General features: G+C 41.1%; 1 protein-coding gene across 2 annotated transcripts in view; it reads right to left on the reverse strand.

Annotated features, from left to right (window-relative positions):
- The window catches only part of REEP3 (receptor accessory protein 3), a 45,823-nt gene that overhangs the window by 16,359 nt on the left and 4,099 nt on the right, over positions 1–25,365 (reverse strand). The window contains exons 1-4 of one of the 2 annotated variants that reach the window (XM_068689137.1): positions 24,746–25,221; positions 5,191–5,263; positions 804–880; positions 172–292 (exon numbers count right to left, since the gene is read on the reverse strand). In XM_068689137.1, coding sequence (XP_068545238.1) covers positions 172–292; positions 804–880; positions 5,191–5,263; positions 24,746–24,891 — 417 coding nt within the window. In that variant the 5' untranslated portion in view covers positions 24,892–25,221. Of the gene's footprint in view, positions 1–171; positions 293–803; positions 881–5,190; positions 5,264–24,745; positions 25,222–25,365 lie in introns of those variants that run through there. The other variant, XM_068689138.1, reaches the window with a different exon arrangement.

The following is a 25,365-nucleotide window of genomic DNA, read 5'->3' on the forward strand; positions in this document are numbered from 1 at the left end:
ATGCAAGTTAAACAGAGGCATATATATGGACATTCATATGCACTTTTCTACTCCAAATTCATGCTGCCCTGCAAGCCAGTAACACACTGATCTTTTATCTAGCAATGGTTAGCATTTCAGCATATGGTATTTCCATATTAGGCATTAAAAATATAAAAAGTTATTTCTTACCCTTTCTTTAGAAGAAAGTAGAGGGTGCAGAAATTTTCTGTAGATTAAACTTGCCCCTCTAGTATATGGGGAAAGAAGCCAAATAACAAAAGCTATCTTCAGTTCATAATACAGCGGAAACCTAAAGGCAAGCCAAAAGTTGCATGAAATCAACACCAGGAATAAGACATGTACTAATTAAATCAACAAGAAATCTCTTAAAAAAAAAAAAAGCATTATATAATAATATAAAGGATTCCTCACATATATTAAGTTATATTAAATAAATTAAATAAATTAGACCTATGGATTTAGTTTATGAAATATACTGTCATCTGCAAAACATGGAAAAATATCTGCTTTGCATAACACAATCATAAACAGAGTAATCTTCGTCTACACTTCTAAGAGTTTCCTTCCCCTCCTAAGCTTCAGCAAAGGTAGAAATTCGGTAGTCACTACTTCAAGCAACAGCACACAGCAAGCTTGGAAACAGGTGTTACTCTTCATACACACTCTGAAATCTTCTACTGAGGAAAAAAAAAAAAGCTATCTGCAAGTATGACTTCTTTATAAAATTGTATCAGTACAAATCAAAGAACATATGAAACAAATATAGTTACATCCAGAGTTCATAAAAAGCAGGCTCTTACCAAGAGACTGTTAAGTCTGTTATTGTCTCAGTAACTGTATAGAGAGCAAACACAATCCAATACATCATCCAGCGAACCTGAAAATTAAAATACTATCATCAGTAGGAGTTATTATTTCACCTTAGAACACACAATGCACTTTACAGTCCATTGGCTCAAAGATATCAAAGCAAGAATTTCAACAGTGTCTTGGTCTGCATCAAATTGGTTTCAAGAGAAATCACAGAAAGGTCCTAAGGGTTTTCTGTTCCTAAGAACTGGTGGCAGCATCAATGAGTTGAGTGAAATGCCTGCATCTCCAGGGTCACAGCCTCACCCAGGACGACTTCACAGATTTGATTCTGCTGCTAGAAAGCTTTAATGATGACAACAAAACATTGTAAATAGTCAATAGATTATCGTAAGCATGAAGTGCAAATCCCAGCATAGCACTAAAGCATATTTCACTCTTCAATATTCATCCATGTGTTTCCAGAACACACACACACACAAAAAACAGTGTCAGTAACTCAGATAGCCCTTGCTTTTAGTGTACCACATCCATTATCCAGCTAATTCAGCTATATTTTGAAATTAGGCTCTACATGTGTGCTTGGCATTATGGTGCTGACACTGGAACAAGGCAAGACAAAAGCATTTTCATGGAACTTTAATTCTATTCACATGCCAAGAACCACAAAATTCTTGTTAACAAAAGAACTTACGTCTAAGCATCTTAATGCTTCAGGGTTTTGTTTTTTTTTTTTTTTTTTTTTTTTTTATTTGTTGGGGGGTGCTTGTTTTTTTCATGAAGACTATACATCACTGTTTGAAAATCAGGCAATGCTCTTAAAAACAGAATTAAAATTTGTATTTTAATAGCCAGTTGATTAAATCTCTTATTTTCTTGAACATTGTTTCAAATCTTGCTTTCTAAACTGACTACGTATTTCAGAACAAATATTATAGTAGTTCCGTGCATTTGTCTTTTCTAAAATATCAGTAACCACAAAAATGTATTTCCAAGATAGACCCGTGCAAAACACCATCATCTATTCAGTTGTTACTAACTGAACACCCACACGTTCTTTAAATTCTAACGTGCTCTATGCTTAAAACAAATGAAAAAGGAACAAGCAAAAAGGAAAAAGAAAGAAAAGCAACTCCTGCATTCAGATGCAGTAACTTTCTTTCTTCTGCTATACACGGATTGCTAACTCTACTGGTATGCCCACAAAGCATTAACCACCACATTTGCGGGATAATAACTCAAGTCTTAAATTCATGTTACCCTCTTTCAAAGGGAGGAATATACATAGATTCCCCACAGAGGATGTGGCTCAGATTTAATCTATACTTCTAAAACTTTTTTGTACGTGTGGTGAACTTAAGTCCAAACCTAACACGACACTCCTGCTTATTTCATAGCTATGCATTAAGCTTTAAAACTACTTCCTTTATCACAAGACCCATTTATCTTCAATAGCTTTCTGCATTTCAATTTGAAAAGAAACTCAGTCATGTGATGACATTCTTCATTTCAATCTCTCAGAGGATTTAGATATTTCAGGCTTGAATAAGCTAAGGCAAAAGTACACAACAGCTGAAGTCATCTCTGACAGGCCATGTGACATTCAGACTGGTGACCCTCCCATGAACCAGAGTCAACACCTGAAATAAAAATAAAATTAACATCCACACTTGCCCCATCATCTTAAACGTGCGAAACTGCATGTTTAAAAAGCCCTGAAATACTGACCTTTTTCAAAGCGTTCTACCCAAGGTATTCAATCTTTAATCTATTTATCCAATGCCAAACAACGTTGGACACGGAGTTCCTCTAGGGATGCTACGAACACTAACAGACACAGCAGAAGGGCAGGTGACATCTGCCAGGAGTCCTGCTGACGTCTGGGCACAGACTCTCAAAAACACAGGGCAAATCATACCCTAGTACAACTAATGCATTAGGTAACCAAAGTATCCCTGACAAGTGAACCCAACTGACTTGCAGTGGTTTTCATACCAGAAAAATTAGGGGGAGGAAAAAAAACAGAAGGCCTATGTAAATATTTTGACACTGCCCAGAAGACCATCAGCTGCTCTACTCTTAAAGACAAAGTTAAAGAAGCTTTTGTCAGATTTTGCTTTTTATGTTAAAAGGGTGATTACAGATTTGTTTTGCTGGGTGTTTTCCTATGAAGTGTTAAGCTCATCTTTGTTGGCTTTGGCTGAAACACAGTCTTTCAAGTCAGGATTTTGAAGCCAAGAATTGAGAAGACTGGATAGTAGACTTCTAAACTATGTTTCATATCCTTATTGCAGGCACTTTGGTGTAATACAGTGAAAAGATTCCTCAAAGATTTTAGTCAACTCCATTAAACCAGAGTAATTAAAAGAACAAATAAATCTCAAAGGAGCAAGTCCGAACTTCTAGAACTAAAAGTACATACATTGATTCTAAATTATCAAAAATGGGAGCAATAAAAGCTCAATTTTTAAGAAATTTCTGTGAACATTTTGCTGTATCATGACCCATACAGCATGTCAAGATTCCTTTTTGTTGTTGTTGTTGTGAACTGGTGGAAGCAGTGGCTAAGTCCAAAATTTCACCCTGTTATAAAGCTCTTGCAGTCCTGCAAACAGAAACAGATGGTCCCGAGCCACACACAGCCCTGGAAAGGAAGTTGGGCTTGGGCCAGCACGTAACTGGCAGCGGAGCTGTGCCATTTGGAAGGCTGCAGTAACCTATACCCTCTCCAGAGAAAATGATCCAGCTGGGAAGACGAGACATTGATCGTTCTAAGATCTATCAGGACACTTAACCTAACCAGCACTGCTGTGGTAATTCACGGAGCAATCACTGTCACTCGCTGCCTATAAAAAAAATCACAGTGTTACACAAAAAAAATAAAGAGGGCTTAGAAACAATGAGATGCTTTTCATTCATCTCAGCCCAATGAACATTTTGTATGCAACTGCAGATGCAGGGACTGGTCAAAGATCACAGGTCACTGGAAGGTATTGTTTTCAAATTGGATGAAAAAACACAGTTGGAAAAATACAGTTCCAGGTCCTACTAGCAGTCTTGTTGAAACAACAGACATCTCAAAAAAAAAAAAAAAAAAAAAAGCTAAGTCACAGCTAACTGTTCTGACTATTTGAGTCAAAATCTCAGCATTCTAGGGACATTTAATTTTTTGAGAACGTGTTGTTAGAGTCAACAGAAACCTCAAAGTGATAGCTTGTATTAGAGTTCAAAACTGGTATCTTCTACTAACCCTGTAAATCCCTTTTGAGGGTTCAGGGAGGAAAACAGGATTTTAAGCTCTTTGCATTTATATACTTTCCTGGCAGGGTAAAGCAAACATGATACAGAGTAAATTCTCTTATTATTTTCAATGATTTTTCCTCTCGGAAGCTTACCTGTGGCAGACAGTAGCCCTACGTGCACAAATAAGGTCTAATCAGCTTGCACACAAAAAAGCAGAAATATGTATGAACAGGACGCTCATTTCAGAGCCTTGATGGAGTGGCCTGGCTTGTATCTCTTGCATTTAGAGGAGGAACAACATCTACTGCATTCTGCTACTGCAACAAGTACAGAGCAGCAACATTATGTCCCCAGACAGCAGCATTAGGTCACAGTTGTAACTGCCAAACTAATATAACCGATGGCATTGCCTCCCTGTCCTAAGTCAAGGAGCCGAGTTAAAAATGAAGGGAAAAAAGAAGGTTCAGGTAAGAATACTTCCTTGCAACAGCATGCCATTCTTGCATTAATCATCACTGTTCACACCCAAAAGTACCCAATTTAACAAATTAATTCTGACTTGCAAAAGTATCTTTCCCCATCTCACTGTTCTGCTTCTTTCCTCTACATCATCGTATCTAAATCTTTGAAGAACGATGGATTAACCAGGGCTATCCTTTTCTCAGATAGATTTTGAACCTCTTGTTGACCCATATGCAATGAGGGTTAAAATGCTGCCACTGTTCACATCATCAACAAGAACCGAACCTATAATCGCTTATGCCATGGGTGTTGGCAGAATTAGGAAGCTTCCCCCTTCGCTGCCCAAAATTGCATTATTTGGGGCATTCCACTAAAATACAGCTAACACTAAGGTTTATGTTTCAAAAACCTCCTCTAAAATCTTTATATAGCATAGTACGTTGGATGCCTTTCCGTATGCGAAGTCTGAGAAACCATTAACCATTCTCATAGGGAATTAGAGTCATCTTCTTTGGCATTCCGAACAGAAATCACAGGACTGCCATCACACGCACACAGGTTTTATATATAATTCTGAGACAGTCGAAGTCACCTTTCATATATTCTATTGCACTGCATAATGAAAATGTCACTGCTATATTTAATTAAACAATTAAAATGAATGCGACTTACGTATTCCTTCACATTTTTTGTCTTCACAGCTTTGTATGAATAATATGCAGGATACAGCATCCCAAACACCAGCCTATTGGAAAATAAAAAGAGTTTTCAGGATTTGTTATACCATATGTAGCAAAGGAGCGGCAATGCATTGTTATTGTAAACTAACCAACTTAAAAAAACCTCACATACTTTGAAATAAAAATCAGTGTTACAGGTTCCTTGGAGGAAGTTTAGCAATACACAGGAATAAAAACAATACCAAAAGATTGCATGACCCCGCAGACAGCAGTTTTCTAGGACTGCCTCTAGCAGACAATGCAGAGCTAGCAGCTCTTCTGGTTTAGCTGTGAGCAAAACCAGTCCTGCAGTCCTGTCCATACCAAAAGATTGCTTCCATTTTAGCAGTGCAACCACACCTGAAAATCCTCTAACCATTATCATAGGGAATTAGAACCATCTTCTTTTATCAGATAACAGGAAAGTCTTCAAAAACAATCATAACACAAGAAGAAGAGTTAAGCAAATTCAGCTTTTTGCTAAAACGCTGCAAAACCAACACATAGAAATGGAGGCATGTGGGAATTAACCCAACTTTGCTCAGACAAACAATTTTTGCTGTAATTTATCAAACATAGGGTGCAGGGAGAAGGGTGAGAGGGAGCCAACCAATCCATAGTGAGAGCAGCATCAGAAAAAAGATCTGCTCTAACAAGCTTTTGTTACAATACAGCATTTTCTAGGAAAAACTATCTTGGTCACAGACCGGTGGCACTGTTCTTTATGATAAATGCCACAGCTGTGGTTTCTGCCTCCTTGCAGGAGGTCTTGACTTTCATTTCACCAGTCTGTCACGCTTTGTAAAGTCAGGCAACTGCCTGCCCTTAGCTCCAACTGGCCTAAAGCAGCAGTCGCTGAGAAGTCTGGCTACATCTCTGCACCAGCACTTACAAACCGCTCAGCACGGTTACGTGGGAGAAACTGGCACATCTCATGATACCCAGAGATCTCCCCAACAGGTTCAGAACTCTGTAGTAATTAACTGCTCAGAGCTAAGCGTAGGAAGATGCATCATGTAGTATTTTAAGGAAGACTCCACCTGGGGAAGATACAGCATGTAAGATTTGAACTCAAATCGTCCAAGTTTACCAAAGTAAATAATCAACTAAAATTTAAGGTTTCATAGTTGTGGCAGGTAGCTTTAAATAAGTGGTTCTACCTATGGAACCACCATAGAACACTGCATGACGCTACAAAGCCCTACTTTGTGTTTCAGCCCTGAAAAAAAAAATAAATAATAAAAAAAACTTTAGCCCAATTTTTGTATTTTTAGAAAACTCCCTGAGCCACCATCGTCTACAAGATGTTAATTGCAAATACTTCCATGCAGTATACAAGACATCGGAGTACATTTGAGAGTTGCACCAGTCTGATACACCCCATCTTCCAATCTCCTCTCTGATGCATCGGCAGAAGTCTTCTGCTTGGTAGGAACCTTATTTTGAATACTAAAATAACCCCCAACAGTTAAAATACAGTACCTTAAATTTTAGTAAATGTAGACCTATTAGCAGCAAAGGTGAGATACTTTCTTCAACATCAAATACACCAGGATAAGAAACACATACCTGTTAACGTATGGAAGGAAATCTGTTGCTGGGGTAGGAGGGCTATTAGTAGAGCTACTAACGTGGTAGTTTGCCATCTGGACCCAGACGCTCAGGATTTCACAGTCTGTGCTAACTAAACGGAGTTAGCAGAGGCAGGATCCTGAAGCTCTTTAACAAGAACAGGCTAAGCTGCTATTCCACTGCAGGTGAGCTTACCTACACATTTCAGATGTTGAAATGTCTCTTGGAAAAAGCCCAGACTATTTGAATTCCAGTTCAGCGTAATCTGTTAAAGTCTACCTAAATACAACTCCACTTTAATCCAAACACTTTTCATCCTATGACCAAGGAAAGCAACCGTCTAATACCCCTGAACGGTTTTATTTCTGCTGACTAGGAGATCGACACCGCCAGTCAAAAACCTCACTTCACCCAAACAACATGAGACCTAGAAACAGAAGTAGCATTATTAGATCCAACAGCCTTAGTTTGGATGAACTTCTGTAGACAAGAGCTCTTCCTCTCTTCTTTGTCCCTGGGCAATGCCCTGTTCAGTAGCCCATCAGCTCCAATGCCTCTCACCTTCCCTTCTTCTGGCTCAAACTATAACCTTTAAGTTTCAGACATTAGGAAAGCTTTATTAAATAATACAACAAAGACTTCAAGTATGGAAATGCCTTTGAGCAGAAAAGGCTGAAGAGGTTCCTGAATGTCATCCTAGGAATATAATATAATTATGCCAGATGCCGTAATTATATGCCAGCAGCTACTGGTCATCTAAGTACAACTCCCAGATTCTCAAAACCAGTCCAAAGTTATTTATATAGCTACTAGAAGACTGCACATGTAAATTTCTTCCTATGAAGCATACGAAAGAAACAGTTTGAACCTTTTTCTTAACAGATTTTGGTCTATAGTTTTCAATTCACTCAACCGTCAGGTAATAATGCTTTTTAAATAAAAGCTTAGTTTTATTTTTAAATTTCATCAGCAATTTTCCCAATTTGACATCATATTAAATCTGCTAGAAGCACATACTAGGATAAAGTGAAATTTTTTATTTTTTTTTTTTTGAACACTGCTTTGGAAACGACCCATCTTCAAGAAGAGAGTTTATTACTTACTCAAGGCCTTACTCAAACCTGGTCAAATCAGAAAAATCTGAATTGCTTCCTACTCCTCGTGTGAGTGACTTGTTCATGCCTGGGAACATTATGGACACCACAATGAAGATTTCAAATGGAACAATGTTTATTATTTGGGAACTGTACTTATTTTCGTTATAAAAAAAAAGAGGAAAAGATTAAAAACAGTAAGGCATCATCTAAAATACCATTAAACTTCCAGTAGTCAACATCATTTTGATTCATGGCTCCACTCAGATCCTGTGAGCTAGTAAGTTAATGTGGAAAAGCCAGCAAGGTTATCAGCTTTTAGTATTCACTTAAAAAAAAAAAAATCTTCTGGAATTCATTTTTAAAACCAGAGAACAAAGAGCTATGTAACACAATATGCTGTCACTTACTAGTGCTCAATGCTGCCATAAAATGGAAGTGTCAGAACTTGTCCATTGATGGAGGAAAAACAGAGTTTCCATCTCTCTCCTCCTCTCCCCAATAAGTGGGTGGATAAGACCAATAAAGAAAGGCATCAACATGTTTAGCTGGTAATAACAGGAACCAGTACGGTGAAGGTTTTATCTCTTCCCTAGAGCTGACATAGAGCATGGCATGACTCCTCTGTCAACTCTGGCATCACTACCTCCTTCACACAAAGTCACCCAGTCTTGGTTAAAGCTACCAGGCATGTTAACAGTAAGAAAGCCCTCTCATCACCAGGAAGCACGGCTGAAGGTCAGCAAATTCAGATTTGCCCTCAACCTATAAATCACAGATAGAGTACAGAGGCAAGAGTAGGAGAGCTCACTGCAGCTGGCTGAAGACAGAGGCAAAAACACACAGAGCAGCCGCAGGGAGCCTAGGCACAATCAGCATCAGAGACAAAGCTACAACAGCAGGGCATCTTCTAACACTTCTGCTTGCATTGATACCCCTAAAAATCTCAAAGCTGTTAGCAGCACCTCCTGCTACACATTATAAATGCACTCCTCCTCTGCTGTTTTTGCAGTGACTTGCTGACACACTTTAAGGACGTGCCCAACTATCCCAAGGCTTTTCCAATGTAAAAGCTCAAGTGCTATTTTTAAAACGTACTTTGTATTTCACAGTGTATATTAGCACGCTGCACTAATAGAGCAGATAAGAACAAAGCCAGCTTCCACAGATGGGAACAGATTTCAGCTGAGCGTGATGTCATTTGCTGTATTTCACCAGCAGATATATGGATAATCCTGCTTACCAATGTAATTTCCCTGCCAGTTGTACGCCGAGCTATTTCAGCTTTCCAGCTGTACTCAGCAGCTAGGGGAGTATTCCTTTTTTGGTCCAGCCACCTCCTTTACAGGCATTTTGCTCATTTAAAGAGACACATTTCTCAAACATACCAGGAGATTAAAATCAAAAACAAGGCAAAACCAGTAACAAACCCTTGAAACACGAGAATGATGCATTTACACATCCATGTGGTTGTGTAAGACAGTAGCTTATGTGCACTTTAATACTTTAAATAGCTTTTAAGTGCACAACTATTTAAAACACTGATTTCTGAAGTGAAGCAACTGAGTTTGCATCTGACTGGTAACTGGAAAACAAAACAGTCACCTCTACGCACGGAGCTTTAGCGCAAAACATATTTAGTCTGGCTAGTAAACAACACTAAAGCTAATGTCTAAAATATAGATAGATACGAAATGAAAGCCTCTAAGTCTCTCAAAAGGGCTACTTGCATCGAGACTCCCAAAACGCTAAGCCATTAAGCCAACAGTCCATTTATGACTTCAGTCTGTTCACATTGCCAGAGACTTACCAGAAGCAAGGAAGTGTCTGGAACTTGATTCTTTTATTTATTTCTCTGAAATGCAGAAAGACAAGGGCCCCTACTATTACAAGCTATTCAAGACACTCACTGAGTATAAGATTCTTTGGGGACAGCACCATTTGCTAAGCTCCCTAACAAGTCTGATAACAGATGACACTGATTTGTCCACCCACTGACAGATTGACGATCTTGGCAGAGACTGATACAGAGCCAGACATTTGTTAATGTGTGCATCTACAGTAGAAATATGTACCTACATCCTGAAGATCACTTGACAGCACTTGGCAGGCTGGAGAATGGAAGAAAAAGAAATCCAGTCTGTCTCCATAAAACCATGGAAGTGGATATAAATTCTTGATACGCTTACTTTGCTGGCCCTGTCTGCTTTCCCTTCCCAATACCAGTCTTCACCTGCAATTTGCAACAGGAGCATCTTCCACTCCCTCCACACACAAGCTCTTCCAAGAGATGCTAATACACCATGCTAATACCTGAAGTAATGTAGACAACTCCCAGCTGTGTGTGATATCAAAGCCTTACCTGTACTGCAGAACTGTATCGGTGCAGAAACTAGGCTAATGTCGTTAGTTTTCCTTTGCTTCTGCTACAGCTACTATTCCACGTCATGTTTACAGAGTTTAATTTTAGCAAGAATCCTTCTGAAAGCAAAATTTCCTACTGGAAAGTAAATAGTAGAATGAAACAGTCTGAAGAGCAACACTGGAGTTTTTGGCTGGCTGTTCTTGATCTTAAAAAGGAAGATATGGTCATATTTCTTAAATTGTCTACTGAGGTTTTCAGTCAGCACACACTGGAAAAGCAGTAACTCATTTGCTCAAACTACATGCTGCTATTCATAAAAGAAGAGCAGTTAAGACTTCTCATTTTTTCCTCTTTTTTGAGGGTGGTGAAGTTTAAGTCTAATTAGTTACGAAAGAAGCTACAACTGTTAAACATTTGTGTGGTACACATATTCAAAATAAGGCATGATGAGTATTTCTAAGAATCCTAGTCAGAAAAAAAACACCCTACAATTCAAAGGAAAAAGCAAGCCCCTCCGACACGCCTCCCTGGCACCCCCCGAGGTTTATGACTGGGTAGGCAGCAAGTTCTGGACGAAGCCAGCTCTCGCCTCCGTTTTCACGTGTTCAGGCAAACAAAAGCTCAGCCTGACATTTTTGTCCTGAATGCTTTTGAAAGGCGCTATGCTAAACAAAGACTCATCTCCAACACCAGACAGAATCGAGTTGCATTTTGCTACTGGACAAGGTTCAGATACATGACATTAGCCATAACATGCTACAGTAAAAGAGTATGTACCCAAGTAATTACAAATAATAACTTGGGGTCAAAATGCTGGTCTGTTACAGGGAGGGGGAACATGATGATAAGCTCCTGAACTTCACACCGAGTTGCATCCTATTTTTTCCCTTTTTCACCCTCCTCCTTATGCGAGGGCAGAGATATATGGAGGGGAGAGGGGGGCGGGCACAGGAATTGCATAAATCTGTTGAAAGAATGTGTCTGTTAACAGTAGCAAACCTTAAACTCCTCAACTCCTGTGGGAGACTGCAGTTAACGAAAGGCAGGAATGCAATCAGAAACAGATCTGTTAAAACCTCCACAGAACTCTTACAGAGAGAATATCCCAAGAAGCCACAGGAAAAGAAGTCTCAAGAGTTAAAGAATATACCCAGAAGCACTGACAGGTCTGAATAAAGCACATTCTTGAGCTGAGCAAGCTGGCTTTTGAGCACGCTGGCTTTTAACCTTTCGGCATAGAAAGCTGGAATCCTCCTAAACAACTGCCAGCTTCTTCCGAAGCACAGCATAACCCAAACCAGCGCAATTACTCAAGCAGGCAGAAGTCACCTCGACGTTTTAAGAAGGAAAGCGACTTCCCTACTAATCCCACCAGAAAGTCGGAGATTCCTGTATCAGGAGCATTCGTTAAGTGCTGAGTATAATAACCACAAGCAGTCCGATAGGAGACTATTAAAGCCTTTCTCCCAACACACTAAAGAGAGCCTGGAGCTGTGTATCCTATGCACTCATGCGTATGGAATGCTCTTGGATTGCCTTACACCAAAATAAGCAACCTGTTGCCAGATACTCCTCAAGCTCTTTCAACACGGAAAACAGCCCTGCCTGAACCACGAAAGAAGTCTAAAAACAGCACAAAAACATAACAAAAAAACCTTCTATAAAGGGAGCTCTGTGCTGGAGAACTACTGACCTACTCCCACGGCAGTAAGGCTGGCTGCCTATCTGCATAGGCTCACCACATTTCTCCCAGAGAAAGCAAGACCTAGATGCCAAGAGGACACCGATATCTTTAATTAACCCCTTTGCTCTGCAGAAAAATTTCTTCGAGCCCAGACTGAGGACTTTCCCTTTCCTGCCACTATCACCTATAATTCGCTTCTAAATGCTTTCTGTTAAGAACTCCCATATGCTCAGAGAGTTGAAAGCACTGGCAACTCACACAGCATTTCCGAGGCTGCCTGTTATTCATCCCACTTGCTACTAGAAAACCGTACAATAAAGATCAAAGAGAAGCCTTAACACTTAACTCGATGATCTCTGTACCCGCATTAGGTGTGCTGCCTCCTTCAGAGCGAAGCAGCTCGCAGTTCCCAGCTCAGTGCCTGCCCGTGGCTTGCAGCCCACTAGGCCAGTTCAGCCAGCCAGCAGCACACCCCAGATACGAGCTCCCTGAGTCCCACTCTGCCAGCAATGAACCTCCTGCACGCACGTTACAACAGCTCTTTTAAGGGCCTTAAGGGCTTTTGGCAGCTCAAAACCACTCCCAGAGCAAAATCCAGCCTACGTCCAAGTCCGCCTGGACGCTGCCTTTCACAGGGACATGCTGCATCCCTGCTCTGACAGCACAGCTCTGCCAGTCTCTCTTCTCAAGGCACTACCTGTACATAAACCCTGTGAAACTACTCACCTCTTGTTCCAGGCACCAGCCTGGAGATACCATCACCACGCCATAAAACAACACCTCTCAAATCCTGTTCAGAAGAGCCCCAAAGCCCAAACCCAGCAGTATGGAAACCTTCAAAAAGCTAGTACTGGAAAGCAACAGAAACTGGAGTAGGAATAGAAATGGTTATACAAGTCTGAGTCACTTCTCTGCGTGCCTACCTAATAACTGATCCAACATACGTGTTTGACTACTACCTAATAGCATCCTGAATATCCCCGTACTGTTTCCTGTTTACATGCCTACTAAGATCAGCCATTTATGCCGAATACTCAGCAGGTGATTTCATAACTCCCAAGCAGCCACGCAGAGGAACTAAATTTGTCTGTAACATTTCCACGTGATAAAGAGTCAACACCGAAGGCCTTCAATGCCAAGTCATTGTTACTAGTAGCTTTAAATCTCTCACCTAGCTCTCGGCTCACAAGCAGAATTTCATCCCTGCTGGAGACGCAGGGATTTCCAAAGCTGCTCACACCTACTGGAACTTCAAATAAGCTATCTTTCTTCATATCTACCTTAATACCCCCCAAATTCACCTCCCACTGTTTGCCACCAAAGTGTTTATGGCCTGAGAGCAGCCAGCTGTGGGTTCAGACAGGAGCATGGCTGAGCACCAGGAACTAACCAACAATTATGAGAGGTTGCATCTGCTTTTCACACAGCTCTTATGACAACCTGGCATGACTCTGTTCCAAGTAAGAGACGTGTTCTTGCACTGAACCGTGCTTTTCTTTTAACAACCAACTCGGACTGTCAGCTGGATTAAAGATGTCACTTACAGATCAGTTGATCTTTTTTTGTTGTTGCTGTTTTTTGTTTTGTTTTGTTTTAAATCAAACTAGCTTTCAGCAGATGTTTTCTATATTTAGTACATGCGTGAAAAAGCTTATTCCATGGAGTAGGTAAGAAAACAATTGAGATTAATATTATTTTCAAGTTCAAAGATGAAAGCTGATACCTACACAGATGTAAAAAGAAACAGTCATGTAGCATAAGCTCTATTTTATAAGACTGTGCTCCAAAACACACATTATCATTACAACAATTCTACTTAACATTTAAAGTAGCCTCACTCATTACTGTATCTAAGTCCCAAAGCAAGGTAATTCAGTATTTTGTTGGAGCAATTTCTTTCAGTGCTGGGAAGAAGAAAATTTCGGTCATCTGGATTTATTTATTTTTTTTAACAATAACTTTGGCCTATGTACCTTAAATTATATTATCTTCAAGATCAAGCTGTGGTAGTCATCGCAGTACCCTGTGCGTAATCACACAACACAGATGTTCAAGTCTTAACTGCATGAAATGGGGAGAAATTCTTTGCACTGAAGTGTTCAAGCATGTTTTCTTCTATTATCTCAAGAGCTGCATTAGGCAAAAGCCTGACATCCCACAGAAACTATGAAGTTCTGTTTCCTAGAACTTCTAATGCTGTTGATATTTTAGGAAGCCCGTCAAAATACTCTGAGTCATTTTATCCTTACCATTTGGGTAGTCTAAAGCTTTCTTCTGCTTCGGCATGTGGTTTTAAAGCTAGCCACTCTGCTGGAGTTTCACCATCCTGGCCTCTGCCTGAAGACCACCTGTGGCCTAGACATATTTCCTCCAAGACCACAGAAGAAAATAGAGTTAACAAAAAAATCGATCAACTGGAAACTTGAGAGAATGTCACTAGTTAAAATGCACAATCATGCCACAGCTTTCTGCTGTAAGAATATCTTCCCTTGACATTTCTGAAGAACCATCAACATCAAAATGATTTGCTATAGGGAGCTAAGTTTTAAAATAGAAGTGATCCCAAGTAAGAATTGCTTCTGCTTGTTCCAGGATAAACCACATTTTATTTCTGAGCCATTTGTAAATGAAAGACAAACCACACTGCATGTAGCCATGCTTTTACCATACAGTTGTTGTTTGTTGTTTTTTTTTTGTTTTGTTTTAAATTTAAAGCATTCAACACTGCTGCAAACCTCACAATATGGGGAACACGAATCCATATGTTTGGCTTTAAAGAAGAAAGTTAAGTCCATACCCTGAAGGCCAAAATGCTCCAACTTAATCATTAGACATCTTATAACCTAAAGATGCTGTTGCAGACCAGCCCTGAGGTCCTGTTTCTCCCAGGAAAATGCTGCAAAAAAGACAATGATTTGAGCAAAGAAACAGATGCAACCACACACCACCAGTTACTGAAGTAAAATAAATCTGTCTCATCTCTTCCTCACACAGCTATTTTTTGCCTTTGATCATCAGAAGTGTTGTCGACGGAAGGAAGACAAGAGCACTCAATATGAGTGATCAGCAAGCTTCATTTTATTGCCCGAATAGCCTAACTTTTATAGTGAACTTAACAGGGGCGGACAGTGTTTCACACAAGATTATTGGTCAAAAGCACTCAGACAAACAACTACAAGAAAACAACCCCCTTGTGATTAGCAGTCACACAGACCTTGTCCTTGAAGCCAGCTACTGGTAACAGTATTTTTCTAAATTCCTCAATTGGACGATGTGGGAACACTGTCATGGGAACTTCTCATAGTTGCCCTGGTAGCTTGGTTTGCTCAGCTACAGCAAGCCATGAGATTTTCTAAGGCCTACTCCTGGTTGCTTAAGGCAAGCTCAGATCGAACAATTGTTCCACGGGCACATGTCCAGGCCCTGTATGCCAATTCCCAACACAGAAATTACTTATCCCTATTTTTTCCTTAAGGACCCTGATTTCCAAACAGTTCTGTTATTCTTATCAAGACCCAGAAAAGTATTTCTGAAGCCTCCTCAAGCCTTCAAAAAACAAACTTTGCCATTGTACACAGGAAAAGGCTTCTTCTATGAAATTTGTATTGGCAGATACTGCTGAGATAACATCTGGACTTGTTGTTCCTAAGTATGTGTGTTTCCTCAATTATAACCTGTGCTTAGAGACACTGTGAATACTGCTAGACACCAAGTGAAGAACAGACAACATGCAGGATCTCTAAGAAATGTCTTCATGCAGCTGTATTAGTAACTTCACCTTAAGGTCAGAAATATCATGCTACAAAATAAGTTCATTTCCTTCATCCTGAACCCCACTCATTTATTGACTTATCTTTAGAGACTTGTGCATTAAATTGGTTTGAGAGTAGATTTTGTTCCTAAGAAGAAGTAGTGCATACCATGCTAACCAACAGAGGCTCATTTCTGAGAGGAGAATTCAGTTAATGCTGACTGGTGGTATATCAACAGGCCAGGAATCCAGAAGACAGAGTGAATGTAAGTGTACCTGTTCAAAGTGTCATTTTCCATCAGTGAAGGAAAGGTAATTTGCCCAATTCACATTATCTTCTTTATACAAATACAAATTCCACTTTGTCTGAAGCATTTAAGGTTAATTATTATTCAAGAAGTACCACCACTGGAAGAGGTATATGCTGAATTGTAAAACCAACACTGTTTAAATGGCTTCTCTGGCAACCTAATGACCACTAAAGCCATCCCTAAAACTAGGTATTTCATGTTTCTGTGGACTTACTGGCTTCTAAATGAATTCCAAGCTGGTCACCACTGAACAATATGAACAGGTCAGCTTCTTCTATGGCTTCTAAAACAGTCTGATCGTAAACATGCATAATCTGAGTAACAGGAGACTTGCTTTTAGACATAAGAGAAACCATGTGTTCCAGAACTGAGTCCTAGCGTGGAAAATGTGAGAAACACTCCGTAGCCAATAACTTAGGCTCAGGCGAGGATCTCAGTGAAGTAGTAATTTATTCGCGATTGCAATGGCGGGCGCCCCACAAGCAGGAGAGAGCGCATCTACTAGTTCCAAAACACAGTTTATATACCTTTTGATGGCAGGACCCTCCCCTGTTTCCCCACTGAGTGGGTAATCCAGGTTCACAATCTATCTGATGCTTCACAAACAATGCATGGCCTTCAGTTGCCGGCCTGTTAAATTTCAAATTTCTTTTGACATTTTTACTGTTTGAAGTGGTAATGTTTCTTCACTTATCTGACTTGACTTAACACCGTGATTTTCACCTAATTGTCCTAAGGAGTCTGGTTGTCTGCATTTCACTAGGTCGCCTGCTAAACTTTCTTATCACTGTAAGCATATCTCAGTACCACATTCCCTCCTTCTAAACAATGTAACTCTGCAAAAACAACATTTCTATTCCCACAATTCCCCCCTTTTCTTTTTTTATAAACTGTTGATTTTTGCAAAACCTTTCTCTAAGGTGCAATTTGATAGACTTCTTCTTCTTTGCTTTCTTTGCTTTCCATCTCCTCATTATCTCCTTATCTGAGTAAGGTGGTAGCTCCATGGACATTTGTTTCAATAGTGCGGTTTCAGTTAACCACTGTACTAGTCCTCTTACACAGGGGATAATGCAGCAACCAATGGCTGTCAAAACTCCTACAACTACGATCAAGGATGTAAATATGCCTACTTTTTCTGCCAATTCACTGGCAAGGGTGGTAAGCCCTTGCAATGTTCTTGTTACCGAGCCATCTGGGACACTATTGTTGGGTATAAGAGTGCAACAATGGTTGCTCAGTATTGGACACACAAACACACCTACTTCCTCTGCGAGCATCATATCTAATGCTATCCTGTTTTCCCAAGCCATTTTGCTGATGGCATCTAGTTGTTCATCGATTCCTCTCATCGCATCCTTGGTATAATTGATGAATCTCTGCTGATTATAATAGAAATAATTAATCCAATCCACATTTTTATTGATTGTTACCCACCAGAACAGTGACTCAAACCCTGCAGCAATTTGATTTCTGGCTTTATGTTCATCTGGAACTCCTCTAGGTACCCCAATAGAATCTATGTATACTCTATCATCAAATGATATTCCTAAGCCTCTTTTACTTCTTCTGGGTATTTGTGATGTTTCTCTTTCAAATGCCAGGGTGAAGGGTATAGCTAATTGAACAAGTGCACAAGTGCCTTCCCAATTAGATGGTAGGATGGACCGTAAGATCTTCCCTCCACCGTACCACCAGAGATCTGCCCTGGGGATCTCTAGTCTTGAGCAGTTTCCCATCAAGTCCTTGGTAGCACAAGGCAAATTCTCCCAGATGCCAGGTAGCACTCACACCCTGCCGTGAGAGGCAAGCTGTATGGTTACCTATAGCTGTAGAGAATGCAGGGGGAACCGTGATATTGTTATCATGCAAGAAACAGCAAAGAGAGTCTTACAGGCCTCATTTCCCCAGGCAGTCTTTTCTTGGTACAATGCAATCATATATCGCATCCCTTGGGAGTCTTTGGTCCACCCCCATGGGAAGGGCACTATCTGGGCAATCGGTCATCCCGAGGCACAAGCATAGCAGTAGATATGGTTGAGACTCTGGACGGTATATTTGACCCATTCTATCCAGGCATTCACATCCCCATACCTTGTTTGAACTGACACATTTCAGAGGGCCTCCTGTTTTCTCTCTTGTTTTCTCCTTGAGTTTCTCCCTTTCTCTGATGGCAATAGAGGATTGTTTCCATACAGCTATTCTCAATCTGGCTGTTGGGTCTCTCTCAGTTATTTGTTCTCTCTGCTCAATTGTCGTTGGGCATTTAAATCTCCACAAGCTAACACCTCACAAACATCAAACGTGACAGATTGTGGTACATAACCCTCTGTCACAGTCACCCATATTTTGATGGGGTATCCCATTTTTGCTATTATCTGGTCATGCCTTTTCCAAGTTGCCAATTGACCAAGGCCTTCTCTGAGGCCTAGAATCACTAAAAACAAAATCAATTTTTCCCTGTCATTATTTTTAAACCTTAGGTTTCCAAATAATTATCGATACAAAAAATAAGATGTACACTACTACTATAACAACCCCCCCTTGGGAGCACTGCAATTCACTATAGGCTTGTTCTTTCTCTCAATCACAAGTCACAGTCGTTAGTTACCTGTGAAAATAAAAGGTTACTTTACAATTGTAAGCTCTTATCCTGCTCAGAGTCCACTATGAGATTTTTCTCTTCAATTTCAACTTCCAACAAGTCTTTTGTAGGAACAGCTTCCCAGGTACTAGCGTCGACGGATGCCTTCACTCGAGTATAGTGAGTCCAACCTTTTCCGCAGTTCTTACGGCTGTTTCAGTGGTTAGTAATTGTCCTTCCCATTCAGGCCGGAGTTGACTCTTTCCAGGTCCGAATCAGGACCCGGTTTCCTGGGTGATGGTGGTGAATGGGGAATTCCAAAGGTGGGGTTTGAGCCAACAACTCACAGGTCCTGAGAAATGACAAAGAAGAGGACAACCCCAGAATACAGTTCTTAAGAAAACTCTCTTGTTTTGAATTGTGGTATCTCATCCTTTCTGCCCAGATAGGGCAATCTGAACAGCATCTCATATGGTAAAATTCCTATATCCTTTCTTGGTGCTGTTTAAACCTGTAGGAGTAAGCATTTTACCCAAGGAAGTTGGGTTTCTAACACTAGTTTAGTTAATTGCTTCTTTAATGTCTGATTCATTCGTTCCACCTTCCCAGAAGAGAAGGGGTGCCAGGGGCTGTGAAAATCCCACTCAATCTCTAAGGCCTGCTTTAACCCTTGCAGTAAAGCTTTACACCCATCCAGTCACGTGGTCAATTAGGACAAACAAGTAACTCAGTAAAATTTACCTGTATACTTTGGAAAGGTCAAACCCCTGGCTCCCGTCCTCTTCTAGATGGGTTACAGAAGACCTTTTTATTTACCTTTTGACATATAATACATCCTCTGCATATGTGCTTCGCTAAAGTGTATATTCCTATACAGACATACTTTCGTAGCACAACATCACACATTGCTTGCACCTCCCAATGACTCTTCTGATGTAAAACAATTAATATTTGCCTCATTATCCCTTTATTCAGCATTTCTCTCCCATCAGGGAGTATCCATTTTCCTTCAGACTTCATAGCTCCTGATTCCTTAAAAAATCTTTCTTTTAAAACTTTTTAGTTCTTTCTTAATTTTCAACAATTCCCTGAATCCTCTCTGCATTTATTCTGTTTTCCTTCAGACATTAAATGCCTTAAATACCTGACTTCTCTTTCTCCATATTGTAATTTATTTTTCAATACTCCCAAGCCCTGCTTTCCCAGAAAGTTGAATAGCTTGTTAGTAGCTTTCTTCACAACTCTTTTCTCCTGTCCTGACAATAGAAAATGATCCACATATTTGTTAACATTAATACCTCCTTGGGAGGTTGTAATTGCTCCAAAATCTTTTTTAGAACTTACCCAAATAGATAGGTGGCCCTGTAAACCCCTGAGCTAAAATTGTCCACCTATATTGTTGCTTCCGCCCCCATTTCAGGGCCTTTCCAGTCAGAGGTGAATATACATGTATGTTTGCTCTCAGGGCCTGAGAGCACTCCATTAATAACACTGTTATTCCAGTCTAACAATTTACTGTTTGAATGCTCAATTTAATCATCAAATCCCTTCTCAACAAGTTAGTCCCTGCCTTGGGTACATACAATAATTACCCAGTGATCATTTTATCCCCTGGTCTCAGCTTGGTATCCCCCAAAAGTGGCACTGTTATCCCAGCCCCTTCTGCCCCCATCACTTTTTAGGGTTTCGTTAGTTAATTTAATCCCTGATACTTCACAAGTCAGTAATGACCTAGCTGTTCCCCAGTGTATTGGGTTTGATGGCAAGGTTCGGGGGCTGTGAGTGGGGGGCGTGGGAAACTGCAGTGGCAGCCCCCGTGAGAAAAACCCAGAAGCCTCCCCGTGGCAGGTAAGAGACAATTTCATCCGGCCCCTAAGGGGCTCACTGCCGCCCAGAGCCAAGCCATGAGCAATACAGTCCGTGCCTCTGTGAGAGCACATCCACGAAAACAAACAAACAAAGAAACAAACAAAAACCTGCTGCTCAACAGCAGTTGGGAGAGCGAGAAACCCCCCCGCAGACACCAAAGTCAGTGCAGAAGGAGGGGGAGGAGGCGCTCCAGGCGCTGGAGCCGAAGCCCCCCTGCGGCCGCTGGAGAGGCCCCTGGTGGAGCAGGCTGTTCCCCCCTCCCCGATGCTTGGGAAACTGAACAAACACCACAGCAAATATACAAATATACTAAAACTTCTAGACTGTTACTTAGATAATGCCTACATCACCTTTCCCTGCTCATTCAACTTCAAACAGCTCTGTTAAATATTACATGCCACACCTTTAACCCCTTCAGCAACCCTTTTAACACTTCTTTTATCTTTCTCCAGCCTGTACTTTTCTAATACCAGCACCAAAGGCTCAGTCAGGGTCCAACTTAATTCCATACCTTTTCCCTCCAAGATACCGAAACAACATATCAACATAGCATATTTCATCCCATTTTCCTTCTTTCCTCCTTCTTCCACTCCAGATATTCCTATTCGAAGTGGCCAACCTGGCCACACTTAAAACATCTTATCAAAGCCTGTCCCTGCTAGGACTCAGGCCACAACACAGGCAGCCTTCTTTGCCTGCCATTCCTTCATCTCTCTTCCTCTCCTTTCCATCCTGGCCCTGACTCCCCCTGAAGATTTTCTTCCTCTTTCTCCAACCCTCTGTCTCACTACCCACTGCACTGTCAATACCATTAGTTTCGCTCTCTCTTTTTTTTTTTTTTTTTTTTTCCTTCTTATCTCCCCTCCGGACACACACCTCCAGGGCCTCCCGCAGGAGGGTCCCCCAGTCAGTTCACTACATCCCCCCACCTTCCGAAGCATTTTCTGCATATTTTGCCAGGCTTTAATCACACAATGACCTTTCAGGAGCCCTTGGGATACTGGGTCCTCAGGTCTCATCCCCAAGTACTTTCTCATTCTGACCCCAAGTCTCTCATATGATTTCTGTGTTGCACACTATTATTATTCCAGCCAGGATTGGCAAGTGGGTATTTCTGCCCTGCCGGTATTACCCCTAGTCCTGGAGGATGAGCTCTTTCCCATTCTTGTATAGCAGCTCTCCTCCTGATCATTCCCATTTCTTTCCCTGTAAACAACATACTTATAGACATAATTCCCTCCCCCAAGAGTATAAATCAGGTCGTAGGAACTGGTCTAATTGTTCAACTAGGCTGTTGGGGTCCTCAAATAAAGACTTCCTCTCCTCTTAAAAGTCCTAACCTCTCTGCTGGTAAGGAGGAGGAGGGGGTAGTTCACCTTAGAGGATACACAGTTAGTGTTAGTACTGTTAGTATCAGGGAAGGCAAAATTCTCAACATATCTTCTACCTTGTTCGAATTCTTGCCGGAGCCTAGGGTACGATACTTTTTTAGGGACAGTGTTAATTACAGTCCCTGTCTCCCTTCCTGGAGTGACTGCTGCTGCCACCAGTTCAATATTAAGATTATAGGGAGCATAACTTGGCTCCTTCTCTGAAAAAGGAATCTTCTTGTTTACACATAAATTTAAAGCCTGAATTTTCATCAGACCCGTATTTTGGCCAAAATACTGCTGTTTCCTTAATTGGTTCTTTTGTCCAGACTGATACACAATATTTAACCTTTTTAAAATTATTTTTCTTTTACAATCCCTCTAATTTTGGGATTATGTTTCCAATTTCTTATCATTCTTCAGGAAGAACTATTAGTAGGCACTCCCCCAGGGATATCTCCCTGTCCCCTGGAACTCATATTTTCCCATTTTTCCTAACCCTCGCCAGTATGTGCTACAGAAATTTCCCTTCTGCAGTGTACCACACACCAACGTACTGAAAAATGGGGGTGTACCGCCGAGCACTTCCCCGTGCCAGCGTTACCGCACACCTATGAGTTTACCAGATTCCCTGGAACTCGTACTTCCCATCTTTCCTAACCCTCGCCAGTATGTGCTACAGAATTTTCCCTTCTGCAGTGTACCACACACCAACGTACTGAAAGATGGGGGTGTACCGCCAAGCACTTCCCCGTGCCAGCGTTACCGCACACCTGAGTTTACCAGATTCCCTGGTGTACTTCCAAGCACTTCCCCGTGCAAGGATTACCGTACACCAGATTCCCCTGGTGTAGTGCCAGCACTTCCCCGTGCAAGGGCTTACCATACACCAGATACCCGACCCCCAAGGCAATACTTAATATTTCTTACCTTGGTCTGTGCACAGAGTTACCGGATCGATTCTTAAAAACCCGGAGTGCCTACCTTCTTCCTTTCCCCACTACTTCACGGATCCTGCCTCTTTAACCAGTCTCGGGCCCTCTGTCAGCTTTCCGCAGAACCGCCACCGTCGATGCACAGGACCGCTGAAATCAGCGGGGCATGCCTTCCTGCTGCTGCGGCGGTGGGGCTCCCCAGTAGGTGACTGGATCCCGGACGAGCCCCCAAATTGTGAGAAACACTCCGTAGCCAATAACTTAGGCTCAGGCGAGGATCTCAGTGAAGTAGTAATTTATTCGCGATTGCAATGGCGGGCGCCCCACAAGCAGGAGAGAGCGCATCTACTAGTTCCAAAACACAGTTTATATACCTTTTGATGGCAGGACCCTCCCCTGTTTCCCCACTGAGTGGGTAATCCAGGTTCACAATCTATCTGATGCTTCACAAACAATGCATGGCCTTCAGTTGCCGGCCTGTTAAATTTCAAATTTCTTTTGACATTTTTACTGTTTGAAGTGGTAATGTTTCTTCACTTATCTGACTTGACTTAACACCGTGATTTTCACCTAATTGTCCTAAGGAGTCTGGTTGTCTGCATTTCACTAGGTCGCCTGCTAAACTTTCTTATCACTGTAAGCATATCTCAGTACCACATTCCCTCCTTCTAAACAATGTAACTCTGCAAAAACAACATTTCTATTCCCACAAAAAAAAAAAAAAAAAAAAAAAGACTGGCAGACAAAAGTGAATAATAAGAGTGCGGTGCCAAAGAATTAGGTTCTCGTTAACGTTACAGCTTAAGGTAATGTTATTATCAAAACTAACCCAGACATCCCTGAGCTAGTGACCATTTTCCTCCTTTACATGGTTTTGATCAATGTGTTAGTAAAGGCGTTGGGGGGAAGAAATAACAAAAACCAGACAGTTGTTGGAAGGCACAAGCACAAACTGTTTTCTGATTTTCCCCTTCCAGCAGTGCAAGTTCCAACAGCTCTCTTTATTAGCAGAAGAAAGCAAAGCATTATGTCAGACTTCTCACTTCAGGAAACTTCTTCTGTGGATCCCTGCATTTTAACGCTGAGTTAAAGGCTTTTTGAAGAAGTTGCGCTGCATTCGTTTTCAACACCAAAGACAAGTTCCAACTGTCTTCAGGATATGCAAGCAGTAGTTCAGAGATGATTAACACGGGGAAAACATCCACCTAGTTAAACCTACTTCCACGTCAATGCTCACAGACTAGCCATAGAGCACAGCAGAAACCAAGTAACACCCTGTTATTTGGTTAGGGATAAACTCAGCTAGGAACTATCAGTGTGGGCTCAGCACACAGTGAGCCACTCGGGGGTGTTTTAACTCCACCGTGCCTGAAAGCATCTCATTGCATCGGCTGTCGTGTCTCATCCAAGCTAGCCATGATTCAAGTCAGGCTGGTCAGCAAATAAAGTGCAATGTATCTTTCCTACCTACATTCTTACATACCTGATCTCATTTATGCACTAGGAAATTGCTACAATCTATTTTGGCAAGCCCGCAAGATCTGAAAGATTCACAACGGATCGTATTATTTTCCACTGTAATATTGTCTTCTTTTTGTTCTCTAAAAACCCCGAAGGGCTAAAAGGTACTTCCACACAATGGTGGAGGCTTTGAAATTTCAGAAACAGAAAAAAAAAAAAAAAGAAAAAAAAAGGATTAATAATGGCAGAGAAAGCTCTGCACATGAAACACCAGAACAGAGGTTTTACCAAACACATTTTAACATATATTTTTGAAGAATTTCTGATCAAGGATTAAAAGCATTAATACAAAGCAGTTTTTATATATATATATATATATATATATACACATACATATACACACACACACATATATATACGTATATATAAGAATATCAGAATTCAGCCTGGGGCCTTCCCCAGAGATGTCCTTATAAGAGCATATCAGGAGTTGGCTCTATGCACAAACTAACCAGCAAAGAGGCAAGCTGTTCCATCTATGCTGCAGAACCGCTTGAGATCCTAAAATACGCTCTGACAGAGCAGACATTGGTTTGCAGAACATACAAGAGCGGAGGTTGTTTGTTTTAATTAGAAATGTCCTTTTGTGCCAGACCATGCAGTTCTTGGTATTCCTTTATCTGCAACGCATAGGACACAGATGTGGATTTCAGCACGTTTTGTAACAGAGTACATGCCAAGATCATTAAGTAAGAATGTCAGACGCCGCAGCACGCCTCTAGTTGTGCTCCATCTGTTTCCAGTGAGCTGCAGTTTGCCATAGGCTGCAAGTGCTGACCACGCATGCTCTGCATCTGCAGAATGCCGTAAGCACAGGCAAGAAAAGAGCAGCTCGACTGCACAGCAAACATTGACACAGGGAAAGGTGTGCCAGGCAGGCAGCGGGGACGCTGATCTCCAACAGATTGCCAGACCTCCTTGTTTGTCACTGCACTCGCCTGCAGAATAGGTATTAAGTCAAGTTTATTGAGCAGACGCTTTTTGCTGTACATTCGGATTACCTAACCGTGAAGCTGAGCTACAGACAGAAACACTCGTATGATTTCATTGCTCAGTTATATAAAGGATTTTA

The sequence above is a fragment of the Anas acuta genome, chromosome 7, assembly GCF_963932015.1.
Source record: "Anas acuta chromosome 7, bAnaAcu1.1, whole genome shotgun sequence".
NCBI lineage: Eukaryota > Metazoa > Chordata > Aves > Anseriformes > Anatidae > Anas > Anas acuta.